This window comes from Patella vulgata, chromosome 2, assembly GCF_932274485.2.
Source record: "Patella vulgata chromosome 2, xgPatVulg1.2, whole genome shotgun sequence".
Lineage (NCBI taxonomy): Eukaryota > Metazoa > Mollusca > Gastropoda > Patellidae > Patella > Patella vulgata.
Genome location: NC_065880.2, coordinates 65,314,481 through 65,339,133, shown reverse-complemented (window position 1 = coordinate 65,339,133; position 24,653 = coordinate 65,314,481). Strand labels below are relative to the sequence as shown.

The 24,653-nt window shown below is 37.8% G+C and overlaps 1 protein-coding gene and 1 pseudogene across 1 annotated transcript; both read left to right on the top strand.

Moving 5' to 3' along the window:
- Nucleotides 1–381: 381 nt before the first annotated feature.
- Nucleotides 382–16,891, top strand: LOC126812585 (uncharacterized; annotated as a pseudogene).
- Nucleotides 16,892–20,769: 3,878 nt separating this feature from the next.
- Nucleotides 20,770–23,649, top strand: LOC126811174 (uncharacterized). The gene is made up of 2 exons (XM_050536719.2): nt 20,770–22,423; nt 22,662–23,649. The coding sequence occupies exons 1-2, from the start codon at nt 21,178–21,180 to the stop codon at nt 23,597–23,599; spliced, it is 2,184 nt and encodes a 727-aa protein (XP_050392676.1). The 5' UTR covers nt 20,770–21,177; the 3' UTR covers nt 23,600–23,649.
- Nucleotides 23,650–24,653: the final 1,004 nt, after the last annotated feature.

Sequence of the window (24,653 nt, the reverse complement as noted above, 5' to 3'; positions counted from 1 at the left end):
GTCCCGTGCAAGCCCCATATTACATTTATTTGCACCCCACATGAGTCCCATATAGTACCCATATTACATTTCTTAACATTGCTATATAGGTCCCATGTAAGCCCCATATATCACCCATATTATTCTAAATGACTAACCCATATAGATCCCACGCAAACCCCATTTAGTACCCATATGGTTGCCCATATGGATCCCGTATGAATGTTGGGTGCAAAAATGTTGGGGTCCCATATGGGCTCCCCATAATGGCCCCATATTACATGACACATGGTACCCATATGGTACCCACCAGTGAATGTTATCAAGGACGTGTTCGTATCGAATGTAAAAAGAGCCTGTGTTTTGATCGTCTAAAATTAGTTATTTACGCTTGTCCTAAACATGAATGACTATAAGCACAACCTTATATGCCTTGTGCAGAAGACCCCACTTCTGTGGGACCCCAGAAATAAAGACTATAAAAACAAAGACCAAAGAAAACAGGTGTGGGAGTAGATTGATGAAAAGCTACAACCACCAGTAGAAGGTATTTAATTTAATTTAATCAAACATAAATCAAGAAACAGATGTATGAACTTGGATTGAACAGTTATGATTATAATAATAATGATATAAATCAGGGGTATCCACCAAAATCCTTGAATAAACCCACACCATTTTTATGATTTCTGAACACTGTCTGCTAAAACAATATTATTTGTTTCAGGTGTTACTGCAAAAGATAAATGGACATCACTTACAAGAAGTTATAACAACGCACTACAACGCATGAAAAGTAAATCTGGTGATGGAGCTGGAAGTTCGAAGCCGTGGGTGTTCATGAAAAGCATGAGTTTCTTGAAAGTTGTGAAGGAAAAAAGGTCCACGACGGGAAATCTGGGTAGCAGCCATGATGTTGCCGAAGATCTGGACGAGTCTGCTTGCAGTATTGACGACAGCACCAATATATTGGAACGGGCAGTGAGAGGGTCGGGTATTATTGATGAGAGCAGTAATACCTCTCATGCAGATGATGAAGATAATTTGACTGACCCACCTTCACGAGCACCATCAGTCCTCAGGCCGACTTCAAATGAAAGCGTCGTCAAACAGAAAAGCAGTTCCAAACGTCGCGCAGAGGAATCAGAAGCTGCCTTATTCCAATCATTACAAAGAAGGTTGGATGAAAAATCTGTTGCTCGGGAATGTCCAAGAATGGGATTCTTCAAATCATTAATGCCAAAAATACAATCCCTCACTGACGACCAATTTATTGAGTTCCAGCTTACGGTTTTGAGCGATCTGAAAGAAGTTGCAAGAATTTCCTCGTCAGATGAGTCTGTACCGTCACCCATGGCGAACACAGGACGAATGACATGTGACATGTTCGATATGAAATCCAGTGGAAACCCCTAATGTCACGTATCACGTGTCATGCATGACACATGACACGTGATACGTGACACGTGAAATTTGGTGGAAACGCAGCCTTAACTTAAAATAGTGGCGTATCACAAAGCTATTTTAGGGACAATCTTAACTAAAATCAATTTTAACTTAGGACAGCCGTCACCCTCTCCTAACTTAAAATCACGACATTAACAAACATTGATTAGAGCTATGTTGTGGGATCTATTGCGACATATGGATATATTTGGAATAATGATAATATTGCCAATGGCCCGGGTTGTATACTATCATTTACAAAAATAATTTTCATTCATTTTTTTTCATTCCATGGGAAATATAGCTGCGGCCCACCCGTTTATTTTTATTGTAAGGCAATATAAGCAATTAGATGACGCCCCAAATTAAAACCCCAAGAACAAAAAAACCTCAAAACCCCAGTAAACAAAACTCTTTGTTACTATTTTATATATTACCATGATTCAAGTATAAATTATACTATTTTCATATAATTAATAGACCAAAAAAAACCTAAGAGAGAGAGAGAGAGGGGGGGGGGGGGCTTTTCCTGACTAAAACATGGATAATTTTTTTTTAATAATTCGCTTGGACGGGCGACTCTACTCCCTGTTAAGTACAACCGGGGGATCGAAACTCCGTCAGTCCTAGATACGCCATATGCAAAGTATTTATGGCTTTGTGGTTATGATGATTTATATAGGAGCCAAGGGTATTTTATGTTTGGAAAAATCATTTTAATTTAGTAAGATAGATAGGCAATAAGGAGTGTGGCACAATGGGATTTTGAAAGGGTTCATGGAACTGACATTTCAAATCTAGGCATCGCCGGAACATTGGTTTTTTCGTGTATTAGTTTAAAAGTTCTTAAAAATCGACAATAGTTTAGACTAGATTAATCGTTTGAGTCAGAAATATCACATGTTTGTGACAATTTCTCAATAGTTTCTGTTATCCAAAATACCATAAAACTACGAAATTCAAGCGACATGCAAGTAAATCAAATGCCAAGGTCACGAAAGCGACATGCAAGTTCAAGGCCAACCTACTGATACATTTCAAAACAAAAAACAAGCAATAAACTTATCTATTTCATCTCTCTACGACTGACTGACCATGTGCAGACTTTGTTACAACGTATGAGGACCCTCCTCATTGGTATTGTATTAGTTCAACCTGGCAAAAGTTTTCAGTTCTGAAGCGTGTACGCTCACACCCTATGTGCCCTCACCAGAATTGTGCACTGCGCGAGCGCAAGCAATTTTAACTAAAATCTATTAAAATTGCATCTTAAGTTACAATCGATCTTCGTGAAACGCATAAAATTTAAAATTTCAGTTTGATTTTAGTTAAAATCTATTTTAGTGATTTTAGTTTAAGTTTTGGTGAAACAGGGCCCTGGTCATTTAGCTATTGGTAGCCCCCCCCCCCCACCTTTTTGTGTTTTTACTAGGTGCGATATAGCATCAACCTACAATAAGGGGCAATCAAGTCAGCATACAATTCGCTGGATGACCACGACTTCAGTGAAATCACGTGCTCCGTATGGACTAATCCGAGCCTTCGATAAATAAAATAAATTGCAAGTAGTCTATCTTTAGTGACGAAGTTATTGTCTGATAGCTCAAAATAAAAAGGGTTTTATCTCTTCTATAAATGTGCCAGAAAATAACAAGTATATTCAAAGAGCCATTGAAACTTACTTTCCGGTGGTGTATGACACGATAACTGAAATTTCGTATTAAGACCCGTATTTCGACATTAAACACTCGCCCCAACCCACCACTCTAATTCAGTTAGTGCAGGCTAACTAACTTTGAAATGTGCAAGAATCAAAAGGCACTGAGGTCTTTGCGATATAAAGATATGTTTTAAGTTTCATCAAAATCGTGGTGGTAACCTGATATCTCGGAAACCGCTAACCGGAAGTGGTCGAAATTTTGCCTACATTGACATATAATTAATGTTATCATATTCTGTAAGTTTCATGGAAATCGGTTGATAATTGTGGTCTGTGGCCGTGCCACATGAAATGTGTGGTAACCTGATATCTCGGAAACCGCTTACCGGAAGTGGTCGAAATTTTGCCTACATTGACATATAATTAATGTTATCATATTATGTAAGTTTCATGGAAATCGGTTGATAATTGTGGTCTGTGGCCGTGCCACATGAAATGTGTGGTAACCTGATATCTCGGAAACCGCTAACCGGAAGTGGTCGAAATTTTGGCTATTCTGAGATATTATTACTGTTATTATCATCTGCAAGTTTCATTGAAATCGGCTGGTAATTGCGTTCTGTAACCGTGCCACATGAAATGTGTGGTAACCTGATCACTCGGCAAACCTCGGCAGATTCCGGTACCCTACATCTAACCTCGGCTGTATGATAGTAATTGATATGTACCTACACCCATACATTTGCAATGCGGCTACCGGTTTACTTTAACAGGAAAACGTGCCGCTTTTACAAAAAAGTCCCAAAATGGCGTCTTTTGTCGAGTGTATGGACACAGATCACCAAATATTCCTACGCCGTCACCCCACCAAATATTCCTACGCCGTCACCCACGAAACAAGGGCCAAAGCTATTTTTAATCTTCCTCTCCCTTTTCCTTTTGCATGGCGATTTTTGTTGACTTTTTGGTGTAGAATCGAGGAAAAGGGTTTGAAAATACATTTTCTGCCAGGTTTTGGTGAATATTCATAATTTTGATGCGGAAGGATACAAGAGTTGAGAGGTTGGTTAGGTTGAAATGTAGGGCCTGAAATTGCATGTTTACTTGTCTCTACTTCCAGCTTGTGTATCTCAAGTTTTTCATGAAGAACCTCCTACGTGCTTTTGGGCAAGTGGTTGCCACATGTTGCTCCATCTGTGGTAGAAAGCGTTCTACCCAACGAAAATTTGGGAAAAAGTTAGAGCCGGTCTAAGATACGAGAATTAACATTGGAGTCAATGGGGAAATCTTTAGTGATCTGTGTCCGTATATAACTAAACGAGCAGAGATATTGTCTCAAGGCTGCTGGTTTGATATAATTCCCTGGTTATTCCCCAAACCCAATGCCAAACTTGACGTTTGTTGATATAATACACTCTCCACAGAAATCTCCATGGACACAGCCATTTTTCATCCGGGACCTTTAAAATAGTTCCAATATGGCGGAATTCGTCATACAGCCGAGATATTAGATGCGTAGAATGGTAACCTGATATCTCGTAAACTGCTAACTGGAAGTGGTCGAAATGTTGGCTACTCTGAGATATTGTTAAAGTAATTATAATCGGCAAGTTTCATTGAAATTGGTTCATAATTGTGGTCTGTAGCCGTGTCACGTGAAATGTGTGGTAACCTAATATCTCGAAAACCGCTAACCGGAATTGGTCGAAATTTCGGCTACTCTGAGATATTATTAAAGTAATTATAATCTGCAAGTTTCATTGAAATCGGTTGATAATTGTGGTCTATAGCCGTGCCACATGAAATGTGTGGTAACCTGATATCTCGGAACCCGCTAACCGGAAGTGATCGAAATTTTGGCTACTCTGAGATATTATTAAAGTAATTATAATCTGCAAGTTTCATTGAAATCGGTTGATAATTGTGGTCTACAGCCGTGCCACATGAAATGTGTGGTAACCTGATATCTCGGAACCCGCTAACCGGAAGTGATCGAAATTTTGGCTACTCTGAGATATTATTAAAGTAATTATAATCTGTAAGTTTCATTGAAATATATTGATAATTGTGGCCTGTAGCCGTGCCACATGAAATGCGTGGCAACCTGATATCTCGAAAACCGCTAACCGGAAGTGGTCGAAGTTTTGGCTACTCTGAGATATTATTAATGTTATCATATTCTGTAAGTTTCGTTGAAATCGGTTTGTAATTGCGGTCTGTAGCCGTGGCACATGAAATGTGTGGTAACCTGATATCTCCGAAACTGCTAACCGGTAGTGGTCGAAGTTTTGGCTACTCTGAGATATTATTAATGTTATCATATTCTGTAAGTTTCATGGAAATCGGTTTGTAATTGCGGTCTGTAGCCGTGCCACATGAAATGTGTGGTAACCCCCATATCTCGGAAACCGCCAACCGGAAGTGGCCGAAAGTTTTGCTACTCAGAGATGTTACCAATGTTATCATAATCTGTAAGTTTCATTAAAATCGGGTAGCAATTGCGGTCTGTAGTCGTAATTTTAAGGCTATTTTGAAATTCTTGCTTACCACATGTGGCAAATAGCCACTGCCATTTGTTTTTGTGTAAATTTTATGTGGTGCAGTCCCCCTGCACTTACTATTTAGTTTATACCTTATTTTTTTTAGCACAATGCATGTACATGTATATTTTTTTTTTTAAATTGATGAACTGAATTTAATATTTAATGTCAAAATACGGGTCTTAATACGAAATTCCAGTTATCGTGTCATACATCACCGGAAAGTAAGTTTCAATGACTCTTTGAATATACTGGCACATTCATAATAACACACTTTATAAGAGATAAAACCCTTTTTATTTTGAGCAAAAAATTTTGTCGCCATATAAGACAATAACCTAGTTACTAAAAATAGACTACTTTCAATTTATTTTATTGTACGCCCACATTGAAATGTGGTCGTATATTGTCGTCGCCCCCGTCCGTCCGTCCATCGGTCCGTCGGTCCGGCGTCCACAATTGCTTGTGGACGCTCTAGAGGCTAAAGTTAATATCTGATTGACTTTAAATTTATACACAGTGTTTAAGGTCTTGAGACGAAGAAGCCTATTGATTTTCAGCGATTTCCGATAATTACTGCCAGAGTTATGACCCTTGATCACTTTGAAAAATCTTGTGGACGCTCTAGAGGCCAAAGTTAATATCCAATTGACCTTAAATTTATACACAGTGTTTGGGGTCATGAGACGAAGGAGTCTATTGGTTTTCAACGATTTCCGATAATTACTGCCAGAGTTATGGCCCTTGATCACTTAAAAAAATCTTGTGGACGCTCTAAAGGCCAAAGTTAATATCCGATTGACTTTAAATTTATACACAGTGTTTGAGTTCATGATACGAATAAGTCTGTTGATTTTCAGCGATTTCGATAATTACTGCCAGAGTTATGGCCCTTGATCACATCAAAAAATCTTGTGGATGCTCTAAAGGCCAAAATTAATATCCGATTGACTTTAAATTTATACACAGTGTTTGAGTTCATGATACGAATAAGTCTGTTGATTTTCAGCGATTTCGATAATTACTGCCAGAGTTATGGCCCTTGATCACATCAAAAAATCTTGTGGATGCTCTAAAGGCCAAAATTAATATCCGATTGACTTTAAATTCATACACAGTGTTCAAGGTCATGAGACGAAGAAGCCTATTGATTTTCAGCAATTCCCGATAATTACTGCCAGAGTTATGGCCCTTGATCACTTTGAAAAATCTTGTGGGCGCTCTAAAGGCCAAAGTTACTATCCGATTGACTTTAAATTTATACACAGTTTTTAAGGTCATGAGACGAAGAAGCCTGTTGATTTTTAGCAATTTCTGATAATTACTGCCAGAGTTATGGACCTTGTGGACGCTCTAGAGGCCAAAGTTAATATCCGATTGACTTTAAATTTATAATCAGATTTTAGATTATTATAAATGTTTCATGACAGAAAATTAAAAATATGTGACAACTCTTGTTGACTGCCCGGATGATTTAGCTGCTGTGGGCGTATGTTTCGTTGCCTGGCAACCTATCTTTTATCAAAGGCTCGGATTAGCCCATATGGCACTCGCCAAACCTCAGCAGATTCCAGTACCCTACATCTAGCCATTGGAACTACTTTCAAGTTCCCGGATTACCAACAGCGTTGCCCATGACGACGCGGTTGAAGAATGTTTTATCATACAAATATTTCAAAGTTTGATGAAGCTGTTTTTCTTTTCAGTTTATCCGATTTTCTTCAAACAAGGACAACTTTGCACAGAAAATTCTACACACGCTTCGAACGACGCAATTTTGATAACTGCTTTTTAAAAGCGGTAAGTTTTCTTAATAAGTAAAACGGTGCCGCATCGCAATTGTATAGGCGTAGGCGTAGGTACATATCACTGTAGATAGGCAGCCTAAGTTTGGGATGTTACCGTCATAGATGTAGAGTAACGAAATCCGCCGAGGTTTGCCGAGTGGCCGAACGGAAGAATAAGAAATACATGCGCATAATGTATTTCCGGCGAAGCATTCCAGACAAAATACAAACCCGTGGATGTTTTGAATGATAAATATAATTTCAACTGTGTGTTACTTTGATGTTTTATTAATAAACTATCACACATGCATCTTCCATAGGGACTTAGGAAACATTTCAGGTAATTGTATAGATGAATTTTATATCGGCCATTACACGAGATACACAGTCAGTGATGTGTTTGGTTTTAGCTACGATGCCCTGTTGAATTGATTCCTTGACTGCTGCCACTACTCTGGCAATCATGTGCGATAGTGCAGTAAACACAACACAAAGTGGGTTTCAAAACACAAAGTGTAGTCTAGCATAATATCTATATAGTCTCAGTTTGAGTGTTGTGTACCTTGTTTTAGATGAAATTTGAATCCCTTGGACTGGAGTTCGTTGTTAGTTTTACCAACAAATAATTTTTGACAAGTCAGACAGTTTATTATTATGTTCATGTTCAACATGTTGTGTAGGCTAAACACTTTTGGCGCTATTGCACTTTCGTACCTCTACCAGTTCCCGTGGTCGTAGGCAGTTGAATTTTTCAGAGGATGTTAAGGAGGACTAGCAATGACCACACACCAAATTTCAGCCGAATCGATCAATAACTTTTTATTTTACCGACCTTTTAATTTCTAACGAGAGAGAACTTCATCCGTTTGACACCATTTGCTTTGTTTACTATTTAGACTCGAATAACAAGACACTAAGACGGAAACCGACTCGAATAACAAGACACTAAGACGGAAACCGACACACTGCACTAGCTGCCTAACACTGCAGTTCATAAAAATTAATATAATTTTCGTATACTTTAATTTTTGCGCGAAGCCACCATTTTCTATAAAATACTATTTGGTGTTGATCAGTGGATTGGCCTTTAGGTGTTAATATTGCCGGGGCCTTTGCGTTTATGCTTGCCGTGGCCTTATTTCTTACTGTATTATCAAAGTTAATGTTCGAGGTGAAAGCAGAGACGACGTCCTCCAGAAAAGATAATTGGGTCAAAGTCGTAGGTCAAGGTCATCTTACAGAAAACTGAACTCAAACTTTACGAAGTCAGTTTTGGGACATTTGACCTTGACTTGCGACCTGGACCCCGTAACCATTTTAAACGGCCATCATCTGGGCTTCAGCCATCAACGTTTACCTTGGTCAGAAAACGGTCAAACGCAGAGGACCCGTATCCGAAAGGAATTCAATGGGCGCGGTAGCAAAAATTCTGTCGTGTTATGCTGTCGCCCCTGTGTTGTGTCTGTGTGTCTGTGGGTGGCCTACAGGGCGCAATTTTGAAACTTTGCATACTTATAGGGGTTTCAGGTCACATGACTTTAGCGTGAAATCGACAGCCAGCGGCTGAAATATAGCCCACTTCAATCTACGATTCTGAATTACTATTTTATGTAAATGTATTACTAGTAATTGTATTGTAATAGTTTAATATCAATCTCAATATCTGCAGAGATTCAGGCTGAAAAATTATCGAAATATGAGATGCTCTTGGGAAAATACCACTCTGACGTCACAGGGGCGGATATTTTCCATTGCTACGACTCACTTCATTGGTGAATCCGCACCTTAGTTTCCGGTGGAATTTGATATAGAACCAATCAAACAATAGATAACATTTTTGTGCTTATTATGGTCTTTGATACCTTGAGATCGAACAATTACAGCCGTAGAAAACAGGATTTATCTGTTTTGATGACTGAAATTTGCTCAATTTCGACTAAATATAAAATACTTTCTTGTGGCATCATCCAGATTATAAATATTTGACATATTATCATTCAAGTTATTATGATTTTAATAAATCTTAGCTGACAATAACGTGCAGATTTCAGTTTTAAAATTGGTACTAACATTTCTGAAGGGAAAATACCGCTTATGACGTCACTCAAATATGACTGAAAAGCACTTATTTTGGTGCCATTCCACACATTGACTGGTATAGAGCATTTTGATTACATTATTGACGTCGATCTTGGATTTTAAAATTCCATAACTTTGGATCTGATTAGAATATTTTGATGGAAAAAAAAAATTGGGTAGCATTTTATGTATATTTTAACAAAATATTTTTTTAAAATTTTTTTCTGTCATATGAAACTTTGACCTGAAACCCCTAATACTTATTCTTTTTTCCCTCACAATGATCCCTATTGTTTTTGGTGCATGCCCCAACCTGAGGGGCAGAGCCTCACCCAATTTTTGTGTGTGTTTGTCACCTACAGGCAGTAATTCTTAATAGATCATCTTGCATACATATGCCTTATACCCTAAGCATGATCCCTATTGTTTTTGGTGCATGCCCAATTTTTTTTATGTGCCTGTCGCCTACAGGCCACAATTCTGAATGGATTATCTTGAAGACTTTTCATATTCCTTATACCCTAAGATAGGCCTCCATTACTTTTGTTGCATGCCCACCCCCCAGGGACAGAGCCATGCCTAATTTGTGTGCGGGTGTCTGTGTCGCCTGTAGGCCGCAGTTCAGATTCTCTTGAAACTTTGCATACCTATTTCTTATACCCTGTTGTGTTATGCACAGAACTGTAGGTAAACCACTAGAAACGTCAACACTGATTGATTAATCAATGTATGACGTCATAGGGTTAAAAGCCGATCGCACGACCTCTGACTCAACCTTCCAGTACAACTTGTCAGATCTTTATGTAGTGTAGGCCATTGAAAGTATAAAAAAACGAAATGAAATATAGATCTGTATTCTGATCAGATTGTATAAAATGGAAATATTGAAATTTTCATTCAAATTACTTCATTCTGAGCCACGTTATCACTGTTTAGAGTTTTGACAAGATGTGTGCATAGTGGTAACCAAGGCACTGGTATATTCAAGACATAGCCTCGCTTTCCCATTTTCAAATTAAAGTTTTTAATGGTGAACCATTCTAATCTAGTTAAAATCTCGAGTATCCAGTCCTGAGTTCACAAAGCATTCTCAGACTTAAGTTTAAATTTACTCAACTTTCAATCGTTGTTTATGAGAAATATCTTTGATCTAAAAACAAACCTTTGCAGATACATGTACATGTAGTTTCTTATTGATGTATTTGATACATTGAAACAAAATGAAATGAAATGGGGTTTAACGTCCTACTGTTCTGCTCCAAAGTGGGCTAATCAAGACAGGCATATGCCATACAGTGTGCTATGAGGGACATTTTGCCCGGGCAGCGGCGCTACGGCCTACTCTTATATCGAATTCCAACGGCCAAGGGATCTTTTACGTGCACGCCAATGTGTACACAAGACCTCATTTTTTTGTCCCATCCGAACGACTACAGCTGTCCTTGTCAGGCCCTCCGTCCTTCATCACTGATAAGAGGAAACCACGCCGGATCGAACACCCGACCTCGAGGATAGCAAGCCAGCATCTTACCCATTTAGCCACCGTGGCCCCTACATTGAAACAACAGCAGTTTTATGTTTTATAAAGGGCTATATTTTAGTTGAAACAAGCCAACAGTGAGGCTGATGTCCCCCGCCGAAATCCCAAAATAAATAGATGACACATTAATTAATCGCACATTTATTTTTTTCAAAAGTATCGAGCAATCAAATTATACACTAAGTTTGAGCACTCTCTATCAGATAGAATCAAAGTTATCTTGTCCCAAAGCATCGACCAATGTTAATAATTGAACTCAGCCATGACATGACAGCAGAAAATACTCATTATCAAACTTAGTCAAGGTAATGATATAATAAAGCTATACACCAAGTGTCCTCACTCTCACTTAATTAGAACTAAAGTTATCGTGTCCCAAAGCATCAACCAATCAAATTGCTTATCCCTGCTTACTCTAAGCAAAAAATTCTCATCTTCACACTCCATCAAGGCATTCACCTAATAGCCACCTATGCCAAGTGTGAACATTCTAACTCAACTAGAATGAGAGTTATTGTGTTCTAAAGTCTCGACCAATCAAATTGCTTATCTCTGCTTAACCTAAGCACAAAATGCTCATCTTCGAACTCCATCAAGACATTAACCTAATAAACACCTACACCAAGTTTGAACATTCTAGCTCAATTAGAAAAGGAGTTAATGTGTTCCAAAGTCTCGGCCAATCAAATTGCTTATCGCTCTGCTTACCCTAAGCAGATTGCTTATCGTTCTGCTTACCCTAAGCAGAAAATGCTCATTATCGAGACTTAGTCAAGGTATTGATATAATAAAGCTATACACCAAGTGTCCTCACTCTCCCTTTTAATTAGAACTAAAGTTATCAGGTCCCAAAGCATCAACCAATCAAATTGCTTATCTCTGCTTACCCTAAGCGGAAAATGCTCATCTTCGAACTCCATCAAGGCATTGACCTAATCAACACATACACCAAGTTTGAACATTCTAGCTCAATTAGGAAGAGAGTTATCGTGCCCCAAAGTATCAACCAATCAAATTGCTTATCTCTGCTTACCCTAAGCGGAAAATGCTCATCTTCGAACTCCATCAAGGCATTGACCTAATAAACACATACACCAAGTTTGAACATTCTAGCTCAATTAAAAGTTATCGTGTCCCAAAGCATCAACCAATCAAATTGCTTATCTCTGCTTACCCTAAGCGGAAAATGCTCATCTTCGAACTCCATCAAGGCATTGACCTAATCAACACATACACCAAGTTTGAACATTCTAGCCCAATTAGAAAGAGAGTTATCGTGTCCCAAAGCATCAACCAATCAAATTGCTTATCTCTGCTTACCCTAAGCGGAAAATGCTCATCTTCGAACTCCATCAAGGCATTGACCTAATAAACACATACACTAAGTTTGAACATTCTAGCTCAATTAGGAAGAGAGTTATTGTGTCCCAAAAAGTGTGACGGACGGACAGACAGACAGACGGACAAACCCATTTTAATAGTCCCCTGCTTTCTTCGAAAGGCGGGGGACAATAAAGCGAACAATTTTGAAAAAATTCTTAACTTAAAAGTCTGAGAATGCTTTATGAACTTGGGCTCCGACGCCATCGAGAGTTGATAATAGTTTTGTTTTGTTAATAAATGTCTAATTAATAGTTTATATCACATTTCAGGCGTAAAGAAAGACCTGCAATAGGCAGATTAAGCTCTTGCATAATGTATGTTTAATGGTTCGTCTTGGAACCTGTGTATTCCTTATAGCCTAAGGATGGCAACTATTGATTTTGGTGCATGTGCTGAATTCCAGGGGCAGAGCTACGCCCAATTTTTATACGCCCAAAATTTCATGTATACATGTATTGTCGTCGCCCCTGTCTGTCCGTCCGTCCACAATTTGTTTGTGAACACTCTACAGGTCACAATTTTTATTTGATTTTGATGAAACTTAGATGTAAAATATAGGTCTATTGTCTATCTCCCAAAGATCTCGGTTCCTTTCGATATTGGAACATATCGGACCATAACTTCATGGATTATGGCTCCTGCTTGTACGAAAAATTACCTTTTTAGCTTGTGTACACTCTAGAGGTCACAATTTTCATCTGATTTTGATGATACTTGAAGTGCATGTTTATAACCCAAAGATCTTGGTTCCTTTTGATATTTGCGCATATCGGAACGTAACTCCCTGAATTATGGCCCTTGATTGTACAAAAAAATCACGCTTTTAGCTTGTGGACCCTCTAGAGGTACCGTTAACAATTTTTATCCGAAAAAACCCCCCAAAAAACGTTAGAATTTTGTGAAAATCAGACCAAAACTGCCGGACAAAATGGCCACCCCTCGTTTGCAAATAGTGTAAATATATGGTATTTCAAGGTTGTGGACCCTCTAGAGGCCACAGTTTTGATGAAACTTGAAATACATGTTTATAACCCAAAGATCAGATTGTAACTTCCTGAGTTATGGCCCTTGATTTTGTTAATATTTTGGTGCATTATCCGACCCCCTTGGGTAGTGCTACACCCTCTTTTTTGTCTACAGGCTTGAATTCTGAATGGATCATCTTGTAACTTGCCGTATTTATTCCTTACACTGTACGGACAGCAACTATTTATTTTCGTGCATGCCCCGAGCCCCAGGGGCAGTGTCACACCCACTATTTTGTTAATATTTGATCTGTAAATTTGGCATATTGAATTGCAGCCATTTCATATTTCATTCTCTTTATTTTAAAAAGTACCATATCAATCAAAGCAGGAATGTGGACGTATATTGCAGCGTTAGCGATGCTCTCGTATAAAATTTTCGCTTGATTGAATATGAATACCAGTTACAGAAACAATAAAAGAAGGATTATGTCGAATATGAATAATTTTTAAACCTTTTTGGATTTTTTCTGTAAATAATTGTTTGTTGCAACGAAAAACGATACATTTTTGCTCCATTTTATGAAAATTTCAAATTCAGTATTTCAAGTGTTGAATGAACTCGATGCATTTTATACAGAATTATTTTTTATTTACAACATGATTATTATTGTCCCCCGCCTATCGAAGAAAGCAGGGGACTATTAAAATGGTTTCGTCCATCTGTCCATCCGTCTGTCTGTCCGTCACACTTTTTGGGACACAATAACTCTCTTTCTAATTAAGCTAGAATGTTCAAACTGGTGTAGGTGATTGGCCAAGATTTTGGAACACAATAACTCTCCTTCTAATTGAGCTAGAATGTTCAAACTTTGTGTAGGTGTTTATTGGGTCAATACCTTGATGGAGTTCTGAAGATGAGCATTTTCCGCTTAGGGTAAGCGGAAATAAGCAATTTGATTGGTTGATGCTTTGGGACATGATAACTTTAGTTCTAATTAAGTGAGAGTGATGAAACTTGTGGTATAGTTTCATTACATCAATACCTTGACTAAGTTCGATAATGAGCATTTTCTGCTCAGGGTAAGCGGAGCGATAAGCAATTTGATTGGCCAAGATTTTGGAACACAATAACTCTCCTTCTAATTGAGCTAGAATGTTCAAACTTTGTGTAGGTGTTTATTGGGTCAATGCCTTGATGGAGTTCGAAGATGAGCATTTTCTGCTTAGGGTAAGCAGATATAATCAATTTGATTGGTTGATGCTTTGGGACACGCTAACTTTAGTTCTAATTAAATGAGAGTGAGGACACTTGGTGTATAGCTTTATTACATCAATACCTTGACTAAGTTTGATAATGAACATTTTCTGCTCATGATAAGCAGAGCGATAAGCAATTTGATTGGTCGAGACTTTTGAACACAATAACTCTCCTTCTAATTGAGCTAGAATGTTCAAACTTGGTGTAGGCATTCATTAGGCGAATCCCTTGATGGAGTTCGATTATGAACATTGTCTGCTTACGGTATGCAGAGATAAGCAATCTGATTGGTTGATCCTTTTGGGCACGATAACTTTGGTTATAATGAAGTGAGAGCGATAAGGAGCGATAAGCAATTTGATTGGTCAAGACTTTGGAATATAACATCTTGGCTTTTAATTGAGGTAGAATGTTTAAACCTGATGTAGATGTTCATTAGGTGAATGTCTTGACTGATTTCAATGATTAACATTTCAAGCTAAAGCTAAGCAGAGCTAATCAATTTCATTGGTCAATGCTTTGGGACAAGATAATCTTGATTCTATCTGATAGAGAGTGATGAAACTTAGTGTGTAGTTTGATTGCTTGATACTTTTGAAAAAAATAAATGTGCGATTAATAAATATGTGTCATCTATTTATTTTGGGATTTCGGCGGGGGACATTAGCCTCACTGTTGGCTTGTTTATTTTTGTTTTTTTAGATGTGCCATGCTGTGTTTAAATTTCTTTGATATCGTCTTGAATTCTTTTGTGGAACTGCAGGTCACCTCTCTAATCCACTCTAGTATTAACTCTAAATGCTCTATTTCTTGTTACCTATTCATTGTTTGTAGTAAAACATATAAATCGGCTTTATACAGCAATGCATCTTGGTTTATGCTCTAACATACAATGGTTAATATATCGTCTGCTACAACGCAGTATATTGCCATTAAAACACCAAAATTGTTTATTTAGACATGCTTTAAAATCAGTAATTTATTAGGATTGCTACGTGCAACTTTCAACAAGAGTGACATTCAAGAATACGTTTTCTATAGAGAGTAAAAGACAAAACATTGTTTTCCCTAGCATTTACCATGGATGGCCAAATGGTTAGGCGTGCATGTTGTATCATAAGATCTGTCATTGAGTCAACTGGCATGATTTCTATTCCCCGGTTGTATGTGACCAGGAGAAGGGTTGCTTGTCCAGCCTCGTGGGTTTCCCCCAGGTTCTCCGGTTTCCTCCCACTGATAAAGACCTCTATGCACAAGTGAATTATTTAAATAAAATTGAACCATATGTTAGTCCCGAAATGACCTAGTTTGCGTCGACTGGATGTTAAACTCTCTCTCTCTCTCTCTCTCTCTACCATGTTAAGACCTGAAGATAAAGGCCAGTTTTCCGGAGGTAACAAGAAATATTCCACACGAAAAAGCACCTATTGGTTATCTTTTCTGACTATGTCAAGACATTCACCAAACAAACATCTAGGCCAAATTTTAACGTTCTACATGATTTCCATTATATCAGTTGCCATAATCCGATATGCGCCAAAATCAAACCCAGTTGCTTGAACTGTGATCTTTGGGATATAACCATACAAAGATAACCACCCAAGGCGTGGAAATACGTACACACAGCAGCTTTGTCTCAACTGCACATCCAAAAGGAAAACTTTGATGTTGAGCAAATTTGATAATCTGGAACAAAAAAATTACAGAATGTTTAAACCCGAATGCTTCCAACCAAATTTGAAACTATAGCCTCTTATCACCATTTCAAGGTTTTTGGCAAAGAGGGATAACTCCAGAACAAAAAGGGGCAGAATGTTGAATATTGATAGGATTCATCCTCTCATGACCCCAATGCTTCCCAGCAAAATTGAAAGAAATCTGTTGAATTAAAGCATTTATCGCATTCACGATGCTTTTGGCAAAAAGGGGATAACACCGGAATGGAACAGTGAATATTGTTTAGGTTTGTTCTCTCATGGCCCTAAATTTGAAATAAATCTGTTAAAAACTGTAGCTTCTATTGTTTTGGGCAAAGTGTGGGATAACTCGGGAACCAAAAGTCACAAACGCTGAAAATCGATAGGCTTCATCCTTTCATGATCCCAAGATTTCTTTTAAATTTGGTGAGAAGTGTTTTCTCACGATTTTCGGCAAAGGGGGATTCCAAACACCTCCCACCAAATTTAAAAGAAATCTTTTAAAAACTATAGCTTTATATTTTTTTCACAGGTTCTTGGCACATGTAGGATAACTCTGGAACCAAAAAATTGCTAAACTTCATCCTTTCAGGGCCCTAACACTTGCCACCAAATTTGAAAGAAATCTGTTAAAAACTACAGCCTCTATCACGTTAAGGTTTTTGGCAAAGGGGGATATCTCTGGAACGGAACGTTGCAGAATGTTGAATAACGATAGGGTTCATCCTCTCATGGCCTCAATGGTTCTCACCCAATTTGAAAAACATCGGAAGGGAAAGTTGCGAAATACTGAAAATCATTATATTTATATATTATTATTATTATATTTACAGCATATTTATAGTGTGCCCTTTCATATAACATGTTCAGGGGCACCTTACAAAGTGACAATGTAAATCATACATAAACAAGATTATGTACATGTTAACGATTGTATACAGAGTCAGTTAAAAGCCTGATTAAATAAATGTGTTTTAAGTTGTTTTTTAAAAGAATATAGAGATGTACAACATCTTAAACTAAATGGTAGATTATTCCATAAAACAGGTGCTTGATAACTAAAAGAGCGCTGACCATAAGAGACTAGTTGAACAGTTTTGGGCTTTAAAAGTAGTTTATCTGATGTATGTAATGTCCGGCCAGGTGTATAAAGTTCTAAAAGATCTGAGAGGTAAACAGGAGCTAAATTATTTAAACATTTAAAATCTTAAATAAAATCTTAAAATCAATTCGATATTTAACAGGTAACCAGTGTAAATTATATAAAACAGGAGTTATGTGGTCACATTTCTTAGTTAAACTAACAAGTCTAGCCGCAGTATTCTGTACTTTTTGTAATTTATCTATAACTTAGCTTTAAAGGTAAACCAACTAAAAGTGAAGCTTTAAAGGTAAACCAACTAAAAGTGAATTAAAGTTATCTAATCGAGAAGTGACCAGCAAATTAACAAGTGACTTGGTGGCATCTACAGTTACACATTTACGTATTTTACCTATATTTCTGATGTTAAAATAGCACAGTTTATAAATACTATTTACTTGAGCTCCCATAGACATAAAACTATCAAAGATTGCGCCAATATTACGAGCAGAATAAGATAAAAATATATCACAATTACCAATTACAACAGGGGGGTTATCATGTGCAAATTTACTTAATTGATGCCTTGAGCTTAATAACAAATATTCGGTTTTATCATCATTCAATTTTAGAAAGTTCTTTGACATCCATTTTCTGAAATAAAATGAAATAGGGTTTAATGTCCTACTGTTCTGCTCGTATACTGGGCTAATGAAGACGGGCGTACGCCATACAGTGTGCTATGATGGAAATTTTGCCCGGGCAGGAGCACTATCGCCTATTCTTATATCAAATTCCTACTGCCAAGGGATCTTTTACGTGCATTTCAATGTTTACACGGGACCTCGGTTTTTCGTTTCATCCGAAGGACTAGACAGCTGTCCTTGTCAGGCCCTCCGTCCTGCATCACTGACAAGGGGAAACCACGTTGGAAAAGCGGGATGAACTTTCTCGGCCAATGCAGGGATCGAACACCCGACCTCTAGGCTAGCGAGCCAGCGCCTTACCCACCTAGCCACCGTGGCTCCCATCCATTTTCTAATTCCACTAATACAGTTCTCAAGTTGCAATTTTGATAAATTGAAAGAAGATGGACAATTAGGTGTAAATGAAATATATAATTGAGTATCATCGGCATACGAATGAAAGCTGAGACCATATTTTCTGACAATATCACCTAATGGTGACGTATTGAGGGTAAATAAAATCGGACCAAGAACAGAACCTTGGGGAACCCCAGATGACAAAACAGATTCAGACGATGATTTGCAATTAACTAAAATATGCTGTTTTCTACCCACAAGATAGCTTTCTAAAAGAATTAATGCAGAGCCACAAATACCAAATTTAAATTGAAGTGTTGACCTCTCATGATCACAATTCTTCACAACAAATTTGGAAATAATCTGTCTAAAACTATAGCCTCTATCACATTCACAAGGTTTTCAGAAAAGGGGGCATAACTCTGGTACGAAAGGTCACAAAACCTTGTGGATGTATATAATATTGTCATTGCCCCTGTCTGTCTGTCCGTCCATCCGTTCTCATTTTGTTTGTGGACGCTCTACAGAACCCTATTTTTATCCAATTTGACGAAGGTTGAAATATAGGTTTATATCCCAAAGATCTCGGTTCCTTTCGATATTGGCATGTATTGTACCGTAACATCCTGGATTATCGCCCCTGATTGTAAGAAAAATGACATTTTTAGTTCATTGACACTCTAGAGGTCACAACTTTTATCCGATTTTGAGGAAACTGAAAATGTATGTTTTATCCAATTTGGATGACACTTCAAAGATATGTCTTGTTGCTTTGCATATTCGATTTGCATTGTTCTCCATCCACCTTTTCCAAAATGTGAAAGTATCTTGCATGGCAACTGCTTATTTATGTCATTCAAACATTTGGTTTCATTGTTTTGGCTTAGTCTTTACTCTGAAAATTATCACTAACATAGTTGTCAGTAACTACATGTAACACTACAACTTGGATATCATTTAGTTGGGTTGCTTTAGCATGAGTATTAAATGTTCAGTTTCAAAACGTTGTTGGAAAACTGTTCAGATCTGTTCAGAATCATAGAAAACAAATGGGTTTCTACTGTTGTGTAGTTTAATTTTAAAGGGTCTGTCTAGTTTAAATAATGAGTGTTGGTTTTATAACTGTTTAGGAATTTTGTCACTTTAGAATGTTCAATCAGACCTTACAATTGAGCATTATTTTACAAGTATCTCAGTGATTCAATTTGCTTTATTGTACAGATAGCAAACTTGTAGCCTGATAATTTATGTACCTTCTACATATCTATAAACATTTCATGTTAGAAGTTCATGTAAAATGGGGGATCACATGGCTAAGTGGGTAAGACGCTAGCTCGCTAGCCTGGAGGTCGGGTGTTCGATCCCTGCATTGGCCGAGAAAGTTCATCTAGATTTTCCGGCGTGGTTCTCCCTTGTCAGTGATGTAGGACGGAGGGGCTGACAAGGAAAGCTGTCTAGTCGTTCGGATGGGATGAAAAACCGAGGTCCCGTGTACACATTGGTGTGTACGTAAAAGATCCCTTGGCATTTGGAATTCGATATAAGAGTAGGCCGTAGTGCCGCTGTCCAGGCAAAATTTCCCTCATAGCACACTGTATGGCGTATGCCTGTCTTCATTAGCCCAGGTTAGGAGCAGAACAGTAGGACATTAAACTCCATTTCATTTCATTTCATGTAAAATGATCAATAAATGGAAAATTTGTGATATTACTTTGAAAGTCTTTTTCCTTTTGTTTTGTTATAGTTGTGTATAATTATATAATTGGACCGGATGGAAGATGAGGTCATGGATCGCCGAAGCAAAGAAAAAGATAGACCTTTCTATGCTTTACCTGAATCTTTACAGGCGCCTTCAAAGATAATAAATGAAGCCAGAACTTCGCTTCGAACTGTTGTCACAAAGCGACCCTTTACTCCACGAGATGATAAAAGAACCCTCTTTCCAGCATCAACATCTCGCAATCCTGAGTCGAGACCAGCAAGTGCTTTTAGGTAAAAAAAATATGCTTGATATCAGTTTATTATTACTGTATTTATAAGCTTATTCATTGTTTACTTAATCTACGATTAGAATGTTCTAAATAGGCCTACCTCATGAATAGACTGAGTATGAATGGCCAAACTTCCGCTATGTGGGTGAAACAATGTAATTTATAGAGAAGAGCATACCTCAAAAACCACACTAAAACACTTTACAGATAGTCTTTTATAGTAAATTTACATGTATTTGTGCCTTTAGCCAATGAAAAATATTTTGATGTTTTAACGCCCACATTGAAATGTGGTCATATATTGCTGTTGCGTCCGTACATTGTCCACAATTTCTTGTGAACACCCTATAGACTACATTTACATTGTGATCTTTTTTAAATTTATTATATATGTTGTTTACATTAGTGAGATGAAGAATCCAGTGCTTCATTTATAAGGCGCGCTATCACTCTCGCGCGCCTACCGCGCGCCTTATTCTCAATCGAGGTGCGCTTTTTTTAGCGCTCCTCAAATTCCCAACCTCCATTTACGTGTGTACGTCACGTACGGCTTTGTAAGGCATGACAAAATACATAATGAACACGCTGACATTATATTTTGTCTTGTGTCAAGTATTGTTCTGACCAGTCGGCTCTGTTGACAAGAATGTGAAAAATTCATCGTCGGTACCGAACGAGTGTCAAAGCATGGTGTTTTTCGCCACCTGTCGTCAAAGACGCATCACATGGCTGTCAGCTACGAAAAACTGCTCAATGACAGCGTCAGTCGAACCGACCACAGCGATGGCGAGAGTTCATCTACAAGTGCAAGTATTCCGATTCCGAAACAACCTCGCATTGACAGCACCTTTCACGAGAATTCGAGATCGGCTTATATAAAACTTATGAAAACTGCCTACATGTTAGCGGTTTCTGGCATGCCATTCACGCATTTCCGTACACTTGTGAACGTTCAAAAAGCTAATGGTGTTCAAATGTTGAACAAATGTGACAATAGTAACATTGCTTGTACGTTTGTTGATGCTATTGCAAAGACCGTGAGAGACAAAATAACCGGAATTATTGAATCTGCCAGTGCCTTCAGCCTTTTAACAGACGGGTCCCAAGCGAGGAAAACTAATAGTGAGAAAGAGCTTGTCCTTATCCGAGTTGTGCGAGATGGAAAACCTATTTTTGCCTGTGCAGCACTCCAGGACATAGACGATTATGGAGATGCTGATGCATCCAACATAAAACAGGCCATTGATGATGCATTTGCATACTCTAAACTAAACATTGGGAGAGATGAATATGTTAAGAAATTGATTTCTTTTACAAGTGACGGGGCTTCCGTAAACACTGGGATTCATAATGGGCTATTAACAAAAATGAGACAGGATGATCGTGCATGGCTTACTTCAATTCATTGTGTTTTACATCGCACAGAACTTGCTATCAAAGACTCATTGCTTAAAGTTCCACAATTTTCAGTTGTGAATGACCTGCAAATATCCTTGTATTACCTGTTAAAACAGTCTGGGAAACTCAATCGCCATTTTAACAACATGGCTGACATTCTTAACGTTCAGGTATATTGTGTTCCTAAGGTGCACGGAACAAGATTTGTTTCTCATCAAAGACGCGGTCTTCAACACCTCCTAAACAACTGGATAGTCTTAGTCCAGACGTTTGAGGACTGCATTGAACATAGCAGACTTTCAAATATATCTGCTAAACTCTGTGGTGTGTTAAAAAAACTAAAAGACTATAGTTTCCTCGTCACTTGTGTACAGTATTTGCTGATTTTGGATAATGTTTCTAAAATGTCACTTACGCTGGAGACAGAAGATATAATAATTACAGAAGTCATGCCTGCTGTGGAGAAGACAAAGACCAGGCTGGATGAACTAGTGAACGATGCTGACGACTGCACACCAGAAGACTTGGTGAAGCCCTTTGTTTTCAAAGTGTCCACATCTGTACCAGAACCAGGTAAGCAAAACAAAAATACACTTTTTTTATAATTGTATACATGGATAATTAAAATCTGAAAAATAAGTCCTGTTAATTTTATACCTGATAAATATCTTAAGAAATTTACTTCCTGAAATACTTACTTCCTGTGAAATATTCCAATGGTACATGAATTTCTTCCCATACATAATTCTCAAATACAATTTTAGTATTCATGCACTTCATTTTAAAAGGATATTTGAATTTGTATTTTCAGATGCGACCTACACTTTGGAGAAAAACCTACTAAAACGAGGACACAAGAAGAGAAAGCCAGAAAATCGGGAACATATCCAGCTCTTCATGCAAATAACTGGGATCAAACATGCAGAAAAAGTGAAGGACATTGTTAGGGGAGGTGTAAATGACTTAAACAAATGTTTAAACGATCGATTCAGTTCATTTAAAACACCATTATTTGACAATATGAATTGGCTAAATCCAGCTAACTGGGTGGACTTTGATAAAAAACTCAAAAGTGTAGAATTAGTAGCCGAACATTTCAAAGAAACTCTTGAATTTACTGGTTTTGATGATTCCAAACTAAAAAGAGAATTCAAAGATCTCCGGTGGACTGTGCACAATTTCTATGAAGGTACAGAAGCAAAACTTTTGTGGAAAAAGATTTTCATCTACAGGAAGTCAGAGTTTCCTAATGTATGTAAACTGGTTGAGATTCTTCTCTGTATGGGCCCAAGTAACAGTCTGGTAGAGAATGGTTTCAGTACTCTTACCAACATGCTGACTGACCGGCGTTTGAGTTTGTCTCATAAGAACATGGAGAATCTTTTAATTATCAAAATCAATGACCACATCTGGTCTCTCGATGACCGTAAAAGTATGATAGATTCTGCAGTCAACAGCTTCATGTCCAGCAAACGTAGAAAGATGAAACTAGACCATTCCCCATCGTATGAGATTCTTGATAAATACCGTCAAAAGCGACAGAAACGCAAGGAATGGTACTTAGTTTCCGACTCTGATGCTGATTCTGACAGTCATAGTGACATGTCTGACTTAGAAGACCACCCAGAGCACATAGATGTAGACCCTCTGTCAGACCAGGAGTCTCTTATTAGTACTGATTCAGAAAATGAAATGGAAGACATGTCTTCGTCTGAGGCTGAAGATATTTTTCAGAGAGTGTTGGAATAAATGATTGACACTGAGCCTTTGACTGATAAGGACAAATTGTTGTCAAGTTTATTGTGTCTTGTAAGACTGAATTACTGGATAACTCTTCCAGATTTCCATACAGTATTAATAAAACAACTCATAATTAATTGTAATAGTAAAGTTTTATTTCTGTTTTATTCATTTTAGCCCGTCTTCATTAGCCCAGGTTAGGAGCAGAACAGTAGGACGTCAAACCCAATTTCATTTCATTTATTCATTTTAGGAGTCATCTTCCATGACCTACATGTGTATTGAACCAATGAAGTCACATTCTTAGAATATTTCACATTTACAGACTGCACTCAGAAAAACCACTATGACGGTGTGGTACTTCGGTGTGGCAGCACCATATAAAAATGGAATGTTATTTCCTAGCATGCTGCTTGGCTTCATGTACGTTTCACTGAATTGAAAAAAATCACTCTCCTGAACAGTTTCAGGTGCACGATTTTTAGCTCCCCTTGTCACTCCCCTTAACAGATTAAGGTGCACTTTTTCTAGCTCCCCTGCTCTATAACAATATGAAGCACTGAGAATCCTATTTAATTTCGACAATTTCCGTTAATTACTTCTGGAGTTATGGTCCTTGTTTCACTTTATAGAACCTTGTGATTGTGAATGCTGTAACAACTTAAAAAGTTACCATCCAATTTGTATTAAATTTATATGTATTATTTAAATTAGTTAAATGAAAAAGGCTATTGAATTTCAGCAATTTCTGTTCATAACTTCTTGTCTACTGCTCGAACAATTTAGCTGCTGTGGGCGTATGTTTCGTTGCCGGACATACTATTTTTATACGTCCACATTCATAAGGGGGACGTATTATGCCATCGCCCCTGTGTGATGTGTGTGTCTGTGTATCGCCTACAGGCCACAATTCTTAACTTATCGTCTTGAAACTTTGCATATTTATTCTTTGTACCCTAAGGATGATCCCCATTGTTTTTGGTGCATGTCCGACACCCAGGGGCAGAACCACATCCAATATTTGTATGTCTGTCACCTACAGACTGCAATTATTAACAGATCA

What these genes read in the sequence shown, in the direction of transcription:
- LOC126811174 (XM_050536719.2), top strand. Translation starts at nt 21,178, where the DNA reads ATGGCTGTCAGCTACGAAAAACTGCTCAATGACAGCGTCAGTCGAACC. An exon ending in CACATCTGTACCAGAACCAG is followed by an intron (nt 22,424 to 22,661) that starts GTAAGCAAAACA and finishes TTGTATTTTCAG; the next exon opens with ATGCGACCTACACTTTGGAG.